This window comes from Amphiura filiformis, chromosome 12 (assembly GCF_039555335.1).
Source record: "Amphiura filiformis chromosome 12, Afil_fr2py, whole genome shotgun sequence".
Classification (NCBI taxonomy): domain Eukaryota; kingdom Metazoa; phylum Echinodermata; class Ophiuroidea; order Amphilepidida; family Amphiuridae; genus Amphiura; species Amphiura filiformis.
In genome coordinates this window covers 11,120,290-11,134,396 of record NC_092639.1, presented here as the reverse complement: position 1 = coordinate 11,134,396, position 14,107 = coordinate 11,120,290, and the positions used below count along the sequence as shown (strand labels likewise).

The window sequence follows — 14,107 nt, the reverse complement described above, 5'->3', positions numbered from 1 at the left end:
GAATAACATTCTTCCAAGTTGTCCTAGGGCGTCCAGGTCTTCTCTTTCCGTGGGTGGGATTCCAGAAGTAGAGTTTTCTTGGAATGCGACTCTCATCCATCCTGAGCAGATGACCAAACCACTGTAAGCGGCCCTTTCTAATGATGGTGGTAAGCTTATGTTGCTTTGTCAGAGATCTTATCATCGTTGGTGATATGCTGAGTCCGTTTGATGCGGATAATTTTTCATTGGCATCTCATATCAAATGCATCTAATCTAGGCTCAATTCTCGTATACACTGCGCATGTATTTGTGTTATGCTTGTAGTGACGACTGAACAACTGAGCTTCCTTATCGTGTCGGACTCGTGCAAATATTCTCGCGCGTGCATAATATGGTTGCAAAGTCCCACACGTAAGTCCCACACGTAAGCTCCTCAGTCGATCAACCCAGAAAGTTGTCGAATGAGGGCAGAGGTCAAGAAACTTACGTGTTAAAAAAGTGTTAGACTTTACAACCAGATTATGGTTGCATTGAGACTGCGCAGTGGTGTCCATTGTAACGTCAGAGCGCGAATTAATCACACGACGTTGTACACAGGTGTTGGCACACAACCAATATCACGCGAGAATATTTTCATGAGTCCGACACTATACGAACGGTAAATTTTCAGTCGTCACTACACAGTGCACATGCTACAAATAAAATGCGTAGTGCAGACGACTAAAGGATTTAGTCATTTACAGTAAATGCACGTACGTACTGACAAAGATTACTTAACATAAGAAAACTTGACCCACACAAGTAACATAACAAGTTCTTCCCACATATATCGAAAATCCCGGCAGTAACATGCTTTTGCATTCTCTATCTCTTTGTGAACTTAGGAAGAACAGTTAATTGTGCTCAAACTGTTTAAGGTCATGCGTAAGTAACTGATAACATATGAATTGTATAAGGATTCGCACATTAAGTCAACATTAGACAAAATGGACTCCAGTAGCCTACGGTTGTTGAACATGACCGGATAGCTAAACAAGTCAAATTAAATCACGCCTGCAAAGTGTTTCCCCATATTTCCCATGGGTTCCGTCACGATAATTTGGTGCAAACGGCTGATGTAAACCGTTATCACAACACACTGGACACTGTGATGCACTGATATTCACTGGAGCATTGTCTATTTTATAGTAATTTGCTACAATCTACAGTCTAACTATAGTGCTGAGAAATGTTGTCAGTTGGACAACTGTTTGGTTACTGACCATTGTTTAGAGTAGAGTATTGAAGTAATCCTGTGTGCAATTTTGTTCAGCCATCTTTTATGGAGAGGATTTTAAGATATGACCTTGTGAAAAATTATAAGTATCTTTTTGAGGCCAGAGTTTATATAGACGTGATCATGTCAATTCAGCTTTCATTCCTTTTGCATTTCGATAAGTAGTTAGTTGATAACGTAACAATTAGTTATAAGGGATATTTTTAAGAGTCTTGGCAGAAAGTCAATTTGGCATGTCAAAGTACGTACTGTCATATTGTTGTAATACTTAATATTGTTCTGAAAGTTGGGCATACGATGACGGAAGACGTGGGATTAAAATCACTCCGTATTACGGATGAGCATCCGTCAGAAACTGGGAATGGCGCCTTACTTATGTGCAATTTTCAGTCGGTAATCTTTGGAATATCTACATTTTTAAACAGGTTTTCGCTATAAATTTCTGATATATGTCTTTTGTGCCATTAGTTGGCACATCATAGTCGATACAATGGGAGGACGTGATTTTCAAACACACGTAGTGAACAAGTTTATTATGCATATGAATAAAGTCATTGTATGCATATTTATTTGCAGTTTCACGCACTCTGTGAACCTAAGGAAAGAGTGTATTGTGTTCAAACTTTTTGAGGTCATGCGTAAATCACTGATAACATTTTAATTGTATAAGGATTCACACTTTAGATCAACATTGGACAAGATGGACTCGACAGTAGCCTACGGTTGTTGAACATGACCGGATAGCTAAACAAGCCAAATTAAATCACGCCTATAAAGTGTTTCGCCATATTTCCCATGGGTTCCGTCACGATAATGTGGTGCAAACGGCTGATGTAAACCGTTATCACAACACACTGGACACTGTGTTGCACTGATGTTCACTGGTGCATATTTACTACGTAGTAATTTGCTACAATCTGCGGTCTATATATATAGGATTAGTGTCGAGAAATGTTGTTTAGGGGTAGTTACCGCATCCTCTTAAATTATGTTGTCTGCTAACTTCAGAATAGAGATCCGTATCGATGGCTTAAATCCTGAATCATCTATGTCCACAATTACATGTTTCTCATTTCGGCAAGATAAAAATGAAAGTAACTTTAAGGTATAGTCATGGTCACTTGCGTCTAACTGTATATCATTACGGAGGGTAGAATGGTTCTGGTTTTCTTGGCTTACCTCTATGTTTCGTTAATTATCTTTAATTTAAACAAGCCAAAGATTAAGTCAATTATTTTGGCAATGATTCACCATTTCAGAATGTTATGAAAGGTTCTACGTGTACACGTACGATAGGTGTGTTTTGTTTACTTGGCCGGCCAGCTGGCGTCTAATATTTTGTTTTTCATGAATACTGGTTTTCAAAACTACATGATCTAAATACTTCATCATATTCTAAATACTTCTTCATCTTCTAAATATTTCACGATCTAAATACTTCATCATCGTCATTATGTACTTACATGATCTAAATAAAAGATAGTGTTATTGACACTTAGTCAGCATTGAGTATTTTTGAGATATGAAGGTAAATAGAAAAAGCTCAAATGCACAGTTTTTGTATATTTTGTAAGTATATACATGGTTATTAACAAACCGTTCATATCCTATTTCCTTATCAAGATGCATCCATTGCTTACAACAAGGACGATTTATGGATTACCCCTAAACATGGTCTAGTAGAAATCTGGCAAATTTCACTATTTAGTTTGTGTCTGTTGAACCCTTCGATGTTTTCTATTCATATGAATTATGTTGCGAAGTCCCAATGCTTGTTAGGGAGCTCAAATAGGAACAAAACATTTATCATGAGTTAGCAGCAGGACAACCCCATCTTACAAACATTGGAGATTATCCAAACTATATTTTAATGTTTACTAAACTTTTGGCTTCAGTTTTTAACCGTTTCCGACGTACCAAATATGTATTCGCTTTAACCAACATATCTAAACAATCAAAAATCACATTTTCATCGAATAACATTTATTTTGTAGCCTAGAATTTAGAGTACGTCGTATAACCATGGGTAACTTCAAAATCATGGCACGTAAGATAACAGAGATGTGATAATGGAGACAGAATGACCCTCGTATTTAAACTATTGTCTGACACTATTTCAATCAAGGAATACATTAACCCTAAACTACTGAGCCAAATGTTGTAATATAGACTACTAAGGAGATTGTTTCCCCTAATAAGCCCAATCGGCATTGGAAGTTTGCAATGCATTGTGGGACAGTTTTTGCAGTTTTGGGACAATTTGCCCTCTGACCTATTGAGACAATTCAGAAAAAATGTTTTTGTGCATACAAAAAATAATTTAAAATGTTTTACAAGAATGAAAACAAACCCAAAAAAACATTATTATTGAATAAATAAATTATTTAAATATTTGTAATGATAGCATTATGACAATAATAAATTAATTAATAATAATTACAGCAATTTCCCCGATATGTCAGAGGTCAAAGTGTCCCAAAATAACCGGAAGTTACAATGGCGATTGGGCTTATTTTCAATTATAAACGTCGTATACCGTCATAATGTATAGCTATGGGTCTCCTCTATCCTGCCATACAACATTAAGTACATTCCCCACATAATGTCGCTATGACATCACAGTGCAAAATGTGCAAAAATATAGGTAAATTTGCTTTTTGGCTAAAATTCTACGAACATGCGATTTTCACCAAAGTTGTTCCTAAATATAATTAAATGACTATTTCAAACTAACAAACAAGTATTGATAAAGAAGTCCATATCTCTTGAAATAATTTTACAAGAGGGAAATGATAATCATCGATTTTACTGTAGAAACCTATGGTGGACCTCACCACTTCCCCCTATGGTCATCTTTGATGGTCACGGTCCATCCTTCCCCCGGTGCTGGGGTAAAAATGTTATCACTAAAATGAACGCAAAGGATGGATCTACGATTAGCTAAGTCGTTTGGGCGTAAAGACGAGCATTTTTATGACCGGTGAAAAACCTCCCTCCGTCTTAGTTCTAGGGTTAAAACCAGTAAATTAAATTCAACGATAAAAACAAGTCAACACGTACGCATTTGTGAGACACCCATGTATTTTATTTCAAATCGTCATAGTACACTTAAAATACCAATACACGTCACAGATAATAACATGAATATTCATGACTGTACATACAAATGAACATGTACAATTTTCCCCAAGATGAACCACTTTGACAACATATACATTACACGTGTCTGAATTTGCCAGAGATTTTGTTCATAAAGTGTCTTTATACATATATACTATCTATTTATATACATATAATATACTTCTTTCGACAGTTGCAAATATTGCATCCTTCTTCTCTAACAATTACACAGATCATTATGAAACATTGATAATTTAGGAATGATAAAAACAATATTATTAATACTAAATAAAATTATATAAACACTATACATTGTATTGCTGTTAAGATTTATGGGAAGATAATTAGTATATCTATGTTTCCATGGTATTACATTCATACAAATACATAACATTACTTGGTTTGTTAAGGATACTGCCAAATATCACTGCAGAAAACAGAGTAAATAAGTAAGCTTATTAAGATATAAAACTCAACTTACAAGTGGGCGTGGTTGCTGTTCACATTTTACAAGAGATTTTAAATCTATACAACTGCCTGACTTTAAAAATTGATGTTTAACTCTCTTCACGCGGGTGTCGACTGCAGACGACATGTTTAAAAGATTTCAGAAATGTAAATTTACATGACCATATCAGCATGAAAATTGCATTAAAATGAATACAAACAAGCCTAGTATTGGTTCAGTAGTTCTTAAAATAGCTCTTGATATTTTTGAGAAAATATTTCAAAACTTGAACTTTTTCCGTTGATGAGACGCATGGCTACAATCCAGGAAAAAAGGTTGGCACATTTTGCCTGTCTTTTGGTATATCTCTTCCCCCGCTCCCCAAATTCAATGTTGGACCAAGCCATGTTGTCAACAGGTCCCTGAGACCCTCCAACATTGAAAGATGGGGAGTGGGGAAGGGTGAGATATAGGGGGGAGTCTGTACTTCACATATATTGCATGCATGTTTCACTCGCCTCTCCAATTTTGATAGGGCACGCATTTCCATTATTTAGTGCAAGTGTGCCAACTATTTTTTCCTGGATTGTAGCACGCAGAGCATTAATAACTTCTCACTTTCTGATATAAAAAGGGTTACATTATTGAAAAGAAACTATTTTAATAATGTGTATTGATTGTTCTTTTACATAATGAATACATGCACTTTTAGCATTTTAATTACATATCAAGTATCCGCTGTCTACAACAATAAAAAGTACAAGGACCCGGATATGGTCGAAATTGAAAGTTCGCTGCTTGTCATTTTTTTCAATGAAACATAATATTACATATCTTGCGGATTTATATCAAACATTTTTCATAGACCTGGTCCATATTCAAATAGCTTGTGATTGGAGACGCAAAATATGTAAAAAGCGTGATATAAGCATTGCATTATTATAACCAAATAATTACTCCAATGCAAATAAGGCAAAACATAATAATTTGTTGTGTTGTCGTAATAACATGAATATTGCAGGGTTTTTGAAACAGTGTATATTATTTCCCCCACAGAAAGAGTCAACGAAATGAGGTAAAATGAAAATGAAAGAAATCGCTATTTCCTGCTAGCGCAGATGAATGTATGTATCCGATTGACATGCTGAATGAAATCTCGTGAGTTTATGAAATCACTGATTTGGCTTCAAATGCATCATTTTATATAAAGACCTTGTCTATCGCAGCTTATTTTAGTTAATTAAAGCACATTACAATCGCAATAAAATAATAATTTTGAAGAACACAATAATTATTAGGGCAACCTAAACAGTAAATCTTACAGTATTGGCTTAAATGAGAAAGATCGGCAGGGTCGGTCGTTAAAGGCCCATTCAGTGATATGCTCATCCGGATGATCGTAAAAAACATCAAAATTCAGATTTTGGTTCCTTCGTCATTGTTATAGATGTGCTAACATAGCCTGCTAGTGCTTCAGCCGAAAGCTGTGTACTTAAGACAAAGTAAGGCATTTTACATGCATCCGTAATTTATATACTGACAGTATATACATTAGCTACATGTACTTGAATGGGGCTTCAACTTCGTCAATACTGCTAGGTTGTTGTTGTTGTTTTTTTGGTTGTTTTTTTGGCCAATTTTTAATTTCAAATATATCAAGTGGATAAATTAGATAATATGCGCGGTATAAATTGTATATGTATATGTATGTATGTAAGTGACAATTTGAATGACTCATCCTTCACTTTAAAGCAGTTCATACATATTCTCTATTTAGGCTTTTAAGTAAACAGGTACCTAGATTACCTATTTGCATTAGGAAAAAAGGATTCTTGGAGCTCCTATTAAAAGTCTTCATATGCAACTGAGTTATTTTCTTTTTTTGGTTCGCCTCAAATTCAGTAGTGACGTCAATGCTTTTTCGTGGTTGCGCTGTAAGCGTGCCGACAAACCTTACTTACATACTGCAGTTACTGTCCGTTTTCCTATACACAATACACAGTGCTCTCACCATTGACGCGTGACCCCTACAAATGATGTATGTTGGGAGAATGGACACTTGCCTAGTTAACATCACTGTGTGAAAAATAACCAGCCAATATTTTATTTATTCTCCAAAACTTCTAGCAAATATATTTCTCTAACATGACCTAAAATTACAGCTAGGTTAGATGTTCAGAAATGGTCGTACTTTTTTGTAAAAATATGAGTGAGGGCAAGGCATAGCTAGCCAACTCCCCGTGTTATTTGAATGGAGATTTGACCGAAAATATTGGTATCGGACCGCTCACTTCTGAAGGATGCCACAAAAAAACCGGTAAAAGCTACATTTAGATTATTCTAAATAGGTTCTAGAAAATAAAGTTTTGTAACATGTCCTACATTTTAGCTAATTTAGGTGTTTGGAGAGGGTCGTACTTTTGTGTTTTAGGAAGGACATGTAAACGACAGATAACACCAAAAATATGAAGAAATTATTTCTAAACCGTGTTAAGTCAAAAATCATTATGTTGCTCATTTTCAAGAATGCTGGTTTACAAGCTTTTACAAAAAGCACGACATTGTCTGATTTCGTGAACAAAGCCACACATAACATTGTTTCCTTTCGTTTCCTTTATAATCGGTTACCCAACTGAAGCTATGAATACCAGCTTTATTGCGATATCGCACATGAAAACAGTCACTTGTGCACAACCAGAGAAGATCCGATTTAATCAGTTGAGCTGTTTCAATGAGTGTTATCTTGGTTTAATAGCTTTTAATGGGGTTAAGTCCTGCAAAGGTCGAGATGAATTCTACTGTAGACATGACTGCATCATGATACGTGTACGTGGAAGCTCTGAGCAATTAATTTTACATTACTTAAATAGACACCTACGTCACCACCGAACTTGAGGCGAACCAACGGCCAGCTTGTCTTATAGGAGTGATAAATTATTCTAAAAGAATGATTAGTGATAATTACGAGCCTATAATAAAAATGTTTATAATTTAGCGTACACGTCACCTTGGTCAGGTACAAGCATACTTCGCCGTAGAAGTGACGTAATAAGAGGATTAACTACCATAGCAATAGATTAATACAATTTCTGAATATATCGCTCTGCACTACAAGAAGGTTGCACTCATCACACTCATCATCTACGTGTGTCTGTAATCATGAATTGAATACAATACCGCTCTTTTTCAAAGATACTAATCTTATAGGTGCCAGTGATCAGCATGATATGAATATTCTATAGAATTACGATCCAGATTTTTATCCCTGTTCTTTGACATCTATGGTTCAATGCATAGGTCCCGCGTGAACGTACTAGTGCAGCGCGATATAATCAAACATTGTTTGAAACTATTGATATGGTAGTTAATCCGATTATTACATCGCTTCACAGCGAATTGCTACAATTTATTCCGCTGCCAGTGAGATATTGGAATCATTTCGCTTCAACAAGGTCGCAAATAAAGCTAAGCTCCTCTCAGCATTCAGATTCCAATTATCCCGTAACTGCTCCCCATTACACCTAGATGGAGTGCAGCAAGTACGGTAAAGCCTAAGTGCACAATACGATGGCGCTGCAGGCTTCGAACCCATGATATCCACACCGCGACTATGTGGTCAAAGTCTTCATCGCTGCGCCACCGTGGCGTGCTCTCAAAATGTTTTGGTAAAATGTGAACAGTAACAAGTGTGTAGAGGCACAAGTTTGCCACATGTTGACCTGGGATTTAGGATGATGATACACGTAGTAAACATCTCAAAAAAAGGAATTACCCCCTTAAACAATGGCCATTATTCAAAAACGGGCTCTTGTATTACAAATCTGTGAAATGCGTTGGAAGCATAATTTATTTCTGCACATGTTGACACCTCATTTGATACGATAGCTCAGAAAACAATACAATTTAATGTAGTGGGGTCAAGATTTGAAAGTTGCACTTACAACAATACAAAAACACTCAGATATCATTATACAGATTTCCTTCCATTATATTGAATACAAATCAATAGAATTTACTGCAACTTTCGAATCTTGGGTTGCATTGATTTAAATGAACGCTTTGACGTCAATATTTAGTCAATTGCTACAAATGAGGTATCAAAATGCGCATAAATGAATTCTGCTGCCAACGCATTTTACAGATTTGTAATACGCGTACAATAGCCCGTTTTTGAATAATGGCCATTATTTAAGGGGGAATTCCTTTTTTGAGATGTTTATTACCTTTGTTCTGTGAAATTTCACAGGGATACGTTTAAGGGATCTAAAATGAGCGTTTATGGCATTTCGACAGTATTTTTTGTGGGACATGAGAGCACCTCAGACCTATCGAATTGCATTCTGAATACGAAGCATGTCTTTCTGATATCAAATAATTTTCATTTTTTGAAAATCACAATATAATACAACTTTTATGACAAATTATAAAAATTTGATATTTTTCAAATTTTTGATATATAACAGTCCTCGAAGTAAATTTTTAAATCGAATGATATATTCTAAAGTGTATGTAGCAGCGAAGAAAAGCCGACGGTCAATTGAAAATTTTGACCTTTCATATTGAAGATATGGATTTTTTTCCCAAAAAGACCTATTTTTTTGTGGTGTTTTGGGAAAAAAAATCCATATCTTCAATACGAAAGGTCAAAATTTTCAATTGATCGTCGGCTTTTCAACACACCTACATACACTTTAAGTATAAATCATCAGATTTATAAAATTTACTTCAAGTACTGTTAAATATCAAAAATATCAATTTTAATGATTTGCCATAAAATGTGTATTAAATTGCGAATTTCAAAAATCAAAATTATTTGATATCAGAATGACATTCTTCGTATTCAGAATGCAATTCGATATGTCTGATGTGCTCTAATGCCCCAAAATAAATACTGTCCAAACGTTCATACCACAGCCCTTAAGGAGTTTGCTGAATTTGACCCTCACCTGAGAAAATATTTAGTAAAAGTTTCGATAAAATAAGAGCAGTATTAATTATGTTTTATGTAGGGACAAAAATTAGTCACAGAATAGTCCTGCGATTTAGAATAACATACAATTATTATTCTCACATTTTAGACCAAACGGGGGACAGAAATGTCACTCTTTCAAGATGCCTGTATCGTACTAAAATAATCTGAAGATTAAATTAAACTAAGCTGTGTTTTAATGTTTGGTTAAGAGCTGTTGTTGAATAAATATTTGAAGTATAAAAACACATGTCTCATTCAGTAAACGGTTTTCTTATATAAAAACTCATATACACGTGTGGACTTTGAACCCATAAAATACAATACTTGTAATAGTTGACGTACTTGGCATTTATAACATAAATTGTCTGCTTTTAAGAATATGTTTCTACAGTTAATGAAAAAACGTTGTCAAAGTATACCATTAATTCACATGTGTAAAGCTGTATATGGGAAGGTTGGTGTTTACTGGTAAATCTAACCCCGGTCTCCTGTCTGTCACCCCCCGGGGCAAAATGTTTATTCACGCATCATCATTGAGTCCTCTGAAAGCATCCACCAGTCCTTTGAATGAAAGTATTATTCCAATTATTCCACATATTGCACCGCCCACCATTATACAAACATTACCTACTTTTTGCCAATTTGGGATGTCATACCATTTAATTTTAAGATGAAACCAGCATGGCCAAACAAAAGATAACATAGTTCCAGTGAAGCTTCCAATAAGCCCCATGAGCAGAGAAAAATGTGGGATATATATGGCTAAAGTTAGCGTAAATAATGCTAAGAGCATTCGCAAGAAAAGAGCCCACACATTTAAGCACCCATCTGTAGCGAAGCAGGATGGAAATAAAGTCCTTGGTCTGCCCATGAAGAAAGCTCTTTCTAATAATTCCGCTGCTGCGTAATAAGGTAACGGGTATGACAACAGTGCTTTGATTACAAGAGCAAAATTGACCAGACCTTTGAAACCTGCAGTGGGTAGATTATCTGTAATTACGTCCTTTGTTGCATTACCAAATGTCAAAAAGCACACATAGGCGAAGAGTGCTTTGAATAAACCCGCCAAACCGTGGGTCCATTTCAGCATAGTATTGAACTGACTGCGATCTGTCATATCACCTTCCAAACTTGGTAAGAAAATATGTGACGTATAACTGAAAATGACAATTCCCATTGACACAGGAAAAAGTTTTAGGTCCACCTTCAGTTTGACTTGTGCCCAATGCCAAGTCCCAATGTGTGTTATACAATAACCAATCACAATTACGTTGATAATCACGTGAGCTACAGCATTTCCTAAACTCAACCTAGCGACGGCTTTCAAATCGCGAAGAAATGCACATGGCACAACAAAGAATGTTGCTACTATAGTCCACATGGTAGTGGTAGCTCCACTACCTGGGAAGCAGTTAGACAATAAGTCTCCACAAAGCACCAAATAAAGAATGCATGTCATAATAAGCTCAATAAATTGAGCTGTGTGTACAATTTGTGCCGCATAAATACCCCATACTTCGGTGGCAATATCGACGTAGGAATCTCTCACACGTCTCTTGATGCCAGTAGTTGGATCGGTTTCGTAAAGACATTGCACAAGAATTATGCCTGTGTAATAGGTTATTGCTGCGGCGGCAATCAGTGCCACGAGTCCCCAATACCCGCCATTTTTAACTGCATACGGTAGAGCCAACAAAAACATTCCCTGTAAAAAAAACAAGAAGAAAGAAAATATTCTTGATTAAAATTGAGCACGGTAGTAAAATCAAATCAAAGCAAATCAACAACTTTATTTGTAAATCAAAACATTTTAAACAATAATATAGAGAAGTAGAGGATAAGTTAGACAACTACAAATAAATATTAAGCGACTAATTAGCAAAAATATACACAAATTACCAAAAGTGTCAATAATAATTATTTCACCCAATATACAGAAACAATCTTTATTGAAAGTAGGTGTCTTGAACACCGCTTGTTAAAGGTAGGCTTTGTTAAGGCGAATCGTAAAGGTGCATGAAAAGAACGATGCTTGCACTAAAATATTGAGACAAAGAAAGCGGACACATTAGAGGACTAGTGTGGATTAAGGAGATCACATATCTTGATATAAGGGGCGTTATTCTTCACACGTCATTGATGTTAAGGGGGGAAACGGCCAAACGAAAGTTTTGAAATATTATTGGCATTAACTCAAGAACCGCAAGACATGTGGTAATATAAATGCGTCTATCGGATTCCTTGACTTATACGAGTATATATCCTATAACATTAATATATTAATATTGAAAAATACACAACAGCTTTTAGTTAAATTGTTAAAACTTAATGCACATGTCTCTTTCTATTCCACTCGCCTTATTAGATTTCATTCGCGCTTCATTATCATTTGGTACGACATTGTTAATTAAAAAAATACATGTAGGTGCCCCATTTCATGACACATAAATACCACTTGGTTGGTTCCATGAAATGTGACTTAAAAAGACAACATATTTTTGTGTAAAAAATTATATGAATTTACCACAGTACGTAGTATGTAATGTGAACTGATACTACGAGGTCAAAAGTTGTGGCATTGAGATCAGCCTACTGGCAAAGTGACAGAGCAACAAAAACAACCAGTTCATAACTTTTGTAACCAAATATGGTACGGATATCTTGATGATACTATTTTCATTTAATTGCCTCATTTGCCCTGGTTGATCAGATACATTAAATATACAAAATCACCACTGTATATTGTAATATAGTAATATAACAGTGCTGGCCACTCCAGTGTGTAATAATTGTGGTTTACCAATTATTCTGTCAAAGCAGATCACGCAAAATTTCAAAAGCAAAATAACCCTTTATCATAATATGAAATATGAAAATATAATAGATCAATTGAAATGTTGCTTACATGATATTTATCCATTTCCCATTAACAATAAAAACAATTTGTGACAAGCTTAAAGTACATCCTAAAACCATTACAAGTGTCAACAATGATAATACAAGACAGTTTTTTCCAGATCAAGTTTGCTCGTAACTATACTAAATAAGTACAACTTTTGCACCTGTCTTTGCAATTGTCCTACTTTACAAAGCTAAATCAATTTATTTAATAAGCATTCGTGTTTACTTGCACATGTTTCTGCAAGTTATTATAGGACACTTCCCTGGTTATATACAGCTATATCGACCACGTCATTACATGCCTACAAACTTAATCTGACACCATGCACAAAGTACCCAAATTAACCAGCAATGGGATATTCCAGTTAAAATCCACACTACCCCTGTTGAAGATTTTGGAAATATCTTCCACAGAGGGAGTATTAATTTTAAATGGAATTAGCACATTATGCAGCTCCATTTGAATTTCATACACCCACTGAATCTTCCACAGTGGGAGGGTGAGTTTCAAATGGAGCTGCCTAATGTGCTAATTCCATTTACAATTCATACTCCCTCTGTGGAACATATTTCCAATATCTTCCACAGCGGTAGTGGGGATTTTAAATGGAATAGCAGCAATTCTCTAAGCTTCAAATCTTGTCAGTTACAGATAAAGAAACTTATTCCAAAATATGTCATAGTTGAAATTATTCTTCCTGTTAATTTGCGTCAGGTGAGTCTGGGCTGAATTCTACCCGATTATTATCAAAATCTTTCCTCAATACCGTAGAGATAAGCCTAAGGTGTATATTTGATGAACGGGATCTTGATGTATATATAGTGCTCTCTTCACTAGTCGATAGTGAAAATAAGAAAAATAGGTACGTTTAATTAACCTCACATGTTGTGGTTATCAATTCGAAATAAATCATTTTGTCAGTCCTAAGAATATATGAGTGACACTATTTGATTATATATTCAACGTTACACGTGGAGCATGTTTATAAATGATAGGCATGAAACAAATATTTCACTGTGCGAGAGGAGTTAATGCGACAAATTACTTTGTCTTGCGGCACTCAATTTAAATTTTATTCACTATTTTAAGTACACCTTTCTGATTATATCCCATAACAATAATTAAGTCATAAAATAGTAGAACGAGAAAATCGCTTCTTTTTCCCCTAGCAGCTTTTAAAAAAATGAAACCTGCCTGATGCTCATTGCAAGTTTGTAAGGAGATGTCCGGTGTTTTTAAACACAGATATATTACAACAATGCTCCTTGCTTAAAACAATAGACAACTTTTTTCTAAATAAAAAACAGCTATTATTCAACTTCTCGCTTTAACATAAACAGACATAAATAGCCATTTTCTATAAATATACCAATATTAGAAGCAGCATGTATCCGTATGCACTTAAAA

The 14,107-nt window shown here is 35.2% G+C and overlaps 1 protein-coding gene across 1 annotated transcript in view; it reads right to left on the bottom strand.

Annotated features, from left to right (window-relative positions):
- Positions 1 to 10,124: 10,124 nt before the first annotated feature.
- LOC140165781 (vesicular inhibitory amino acid transporter-like) overlaps positions 10,125 to 14,107 on the bottom strand; it is a 78,887-nt gene continuing 74,904 nt past the window's right edge. Inside the window, exon 2 of the mRNA XM_072189104.1 lies at positions 10,125 to 11,503. Coding sequence (XP_072045205.1) covers positions 10,319 to 11,500 — 1,182 coding nt within the window. The 5' untranslated portion in view covers positions 11,501 to 11,503 and the 3' untranslated portion in view covers positions 10,125 to 10,318. The remainder of the gene's footprint in view (positions 11,504 to 14,107) is intronic.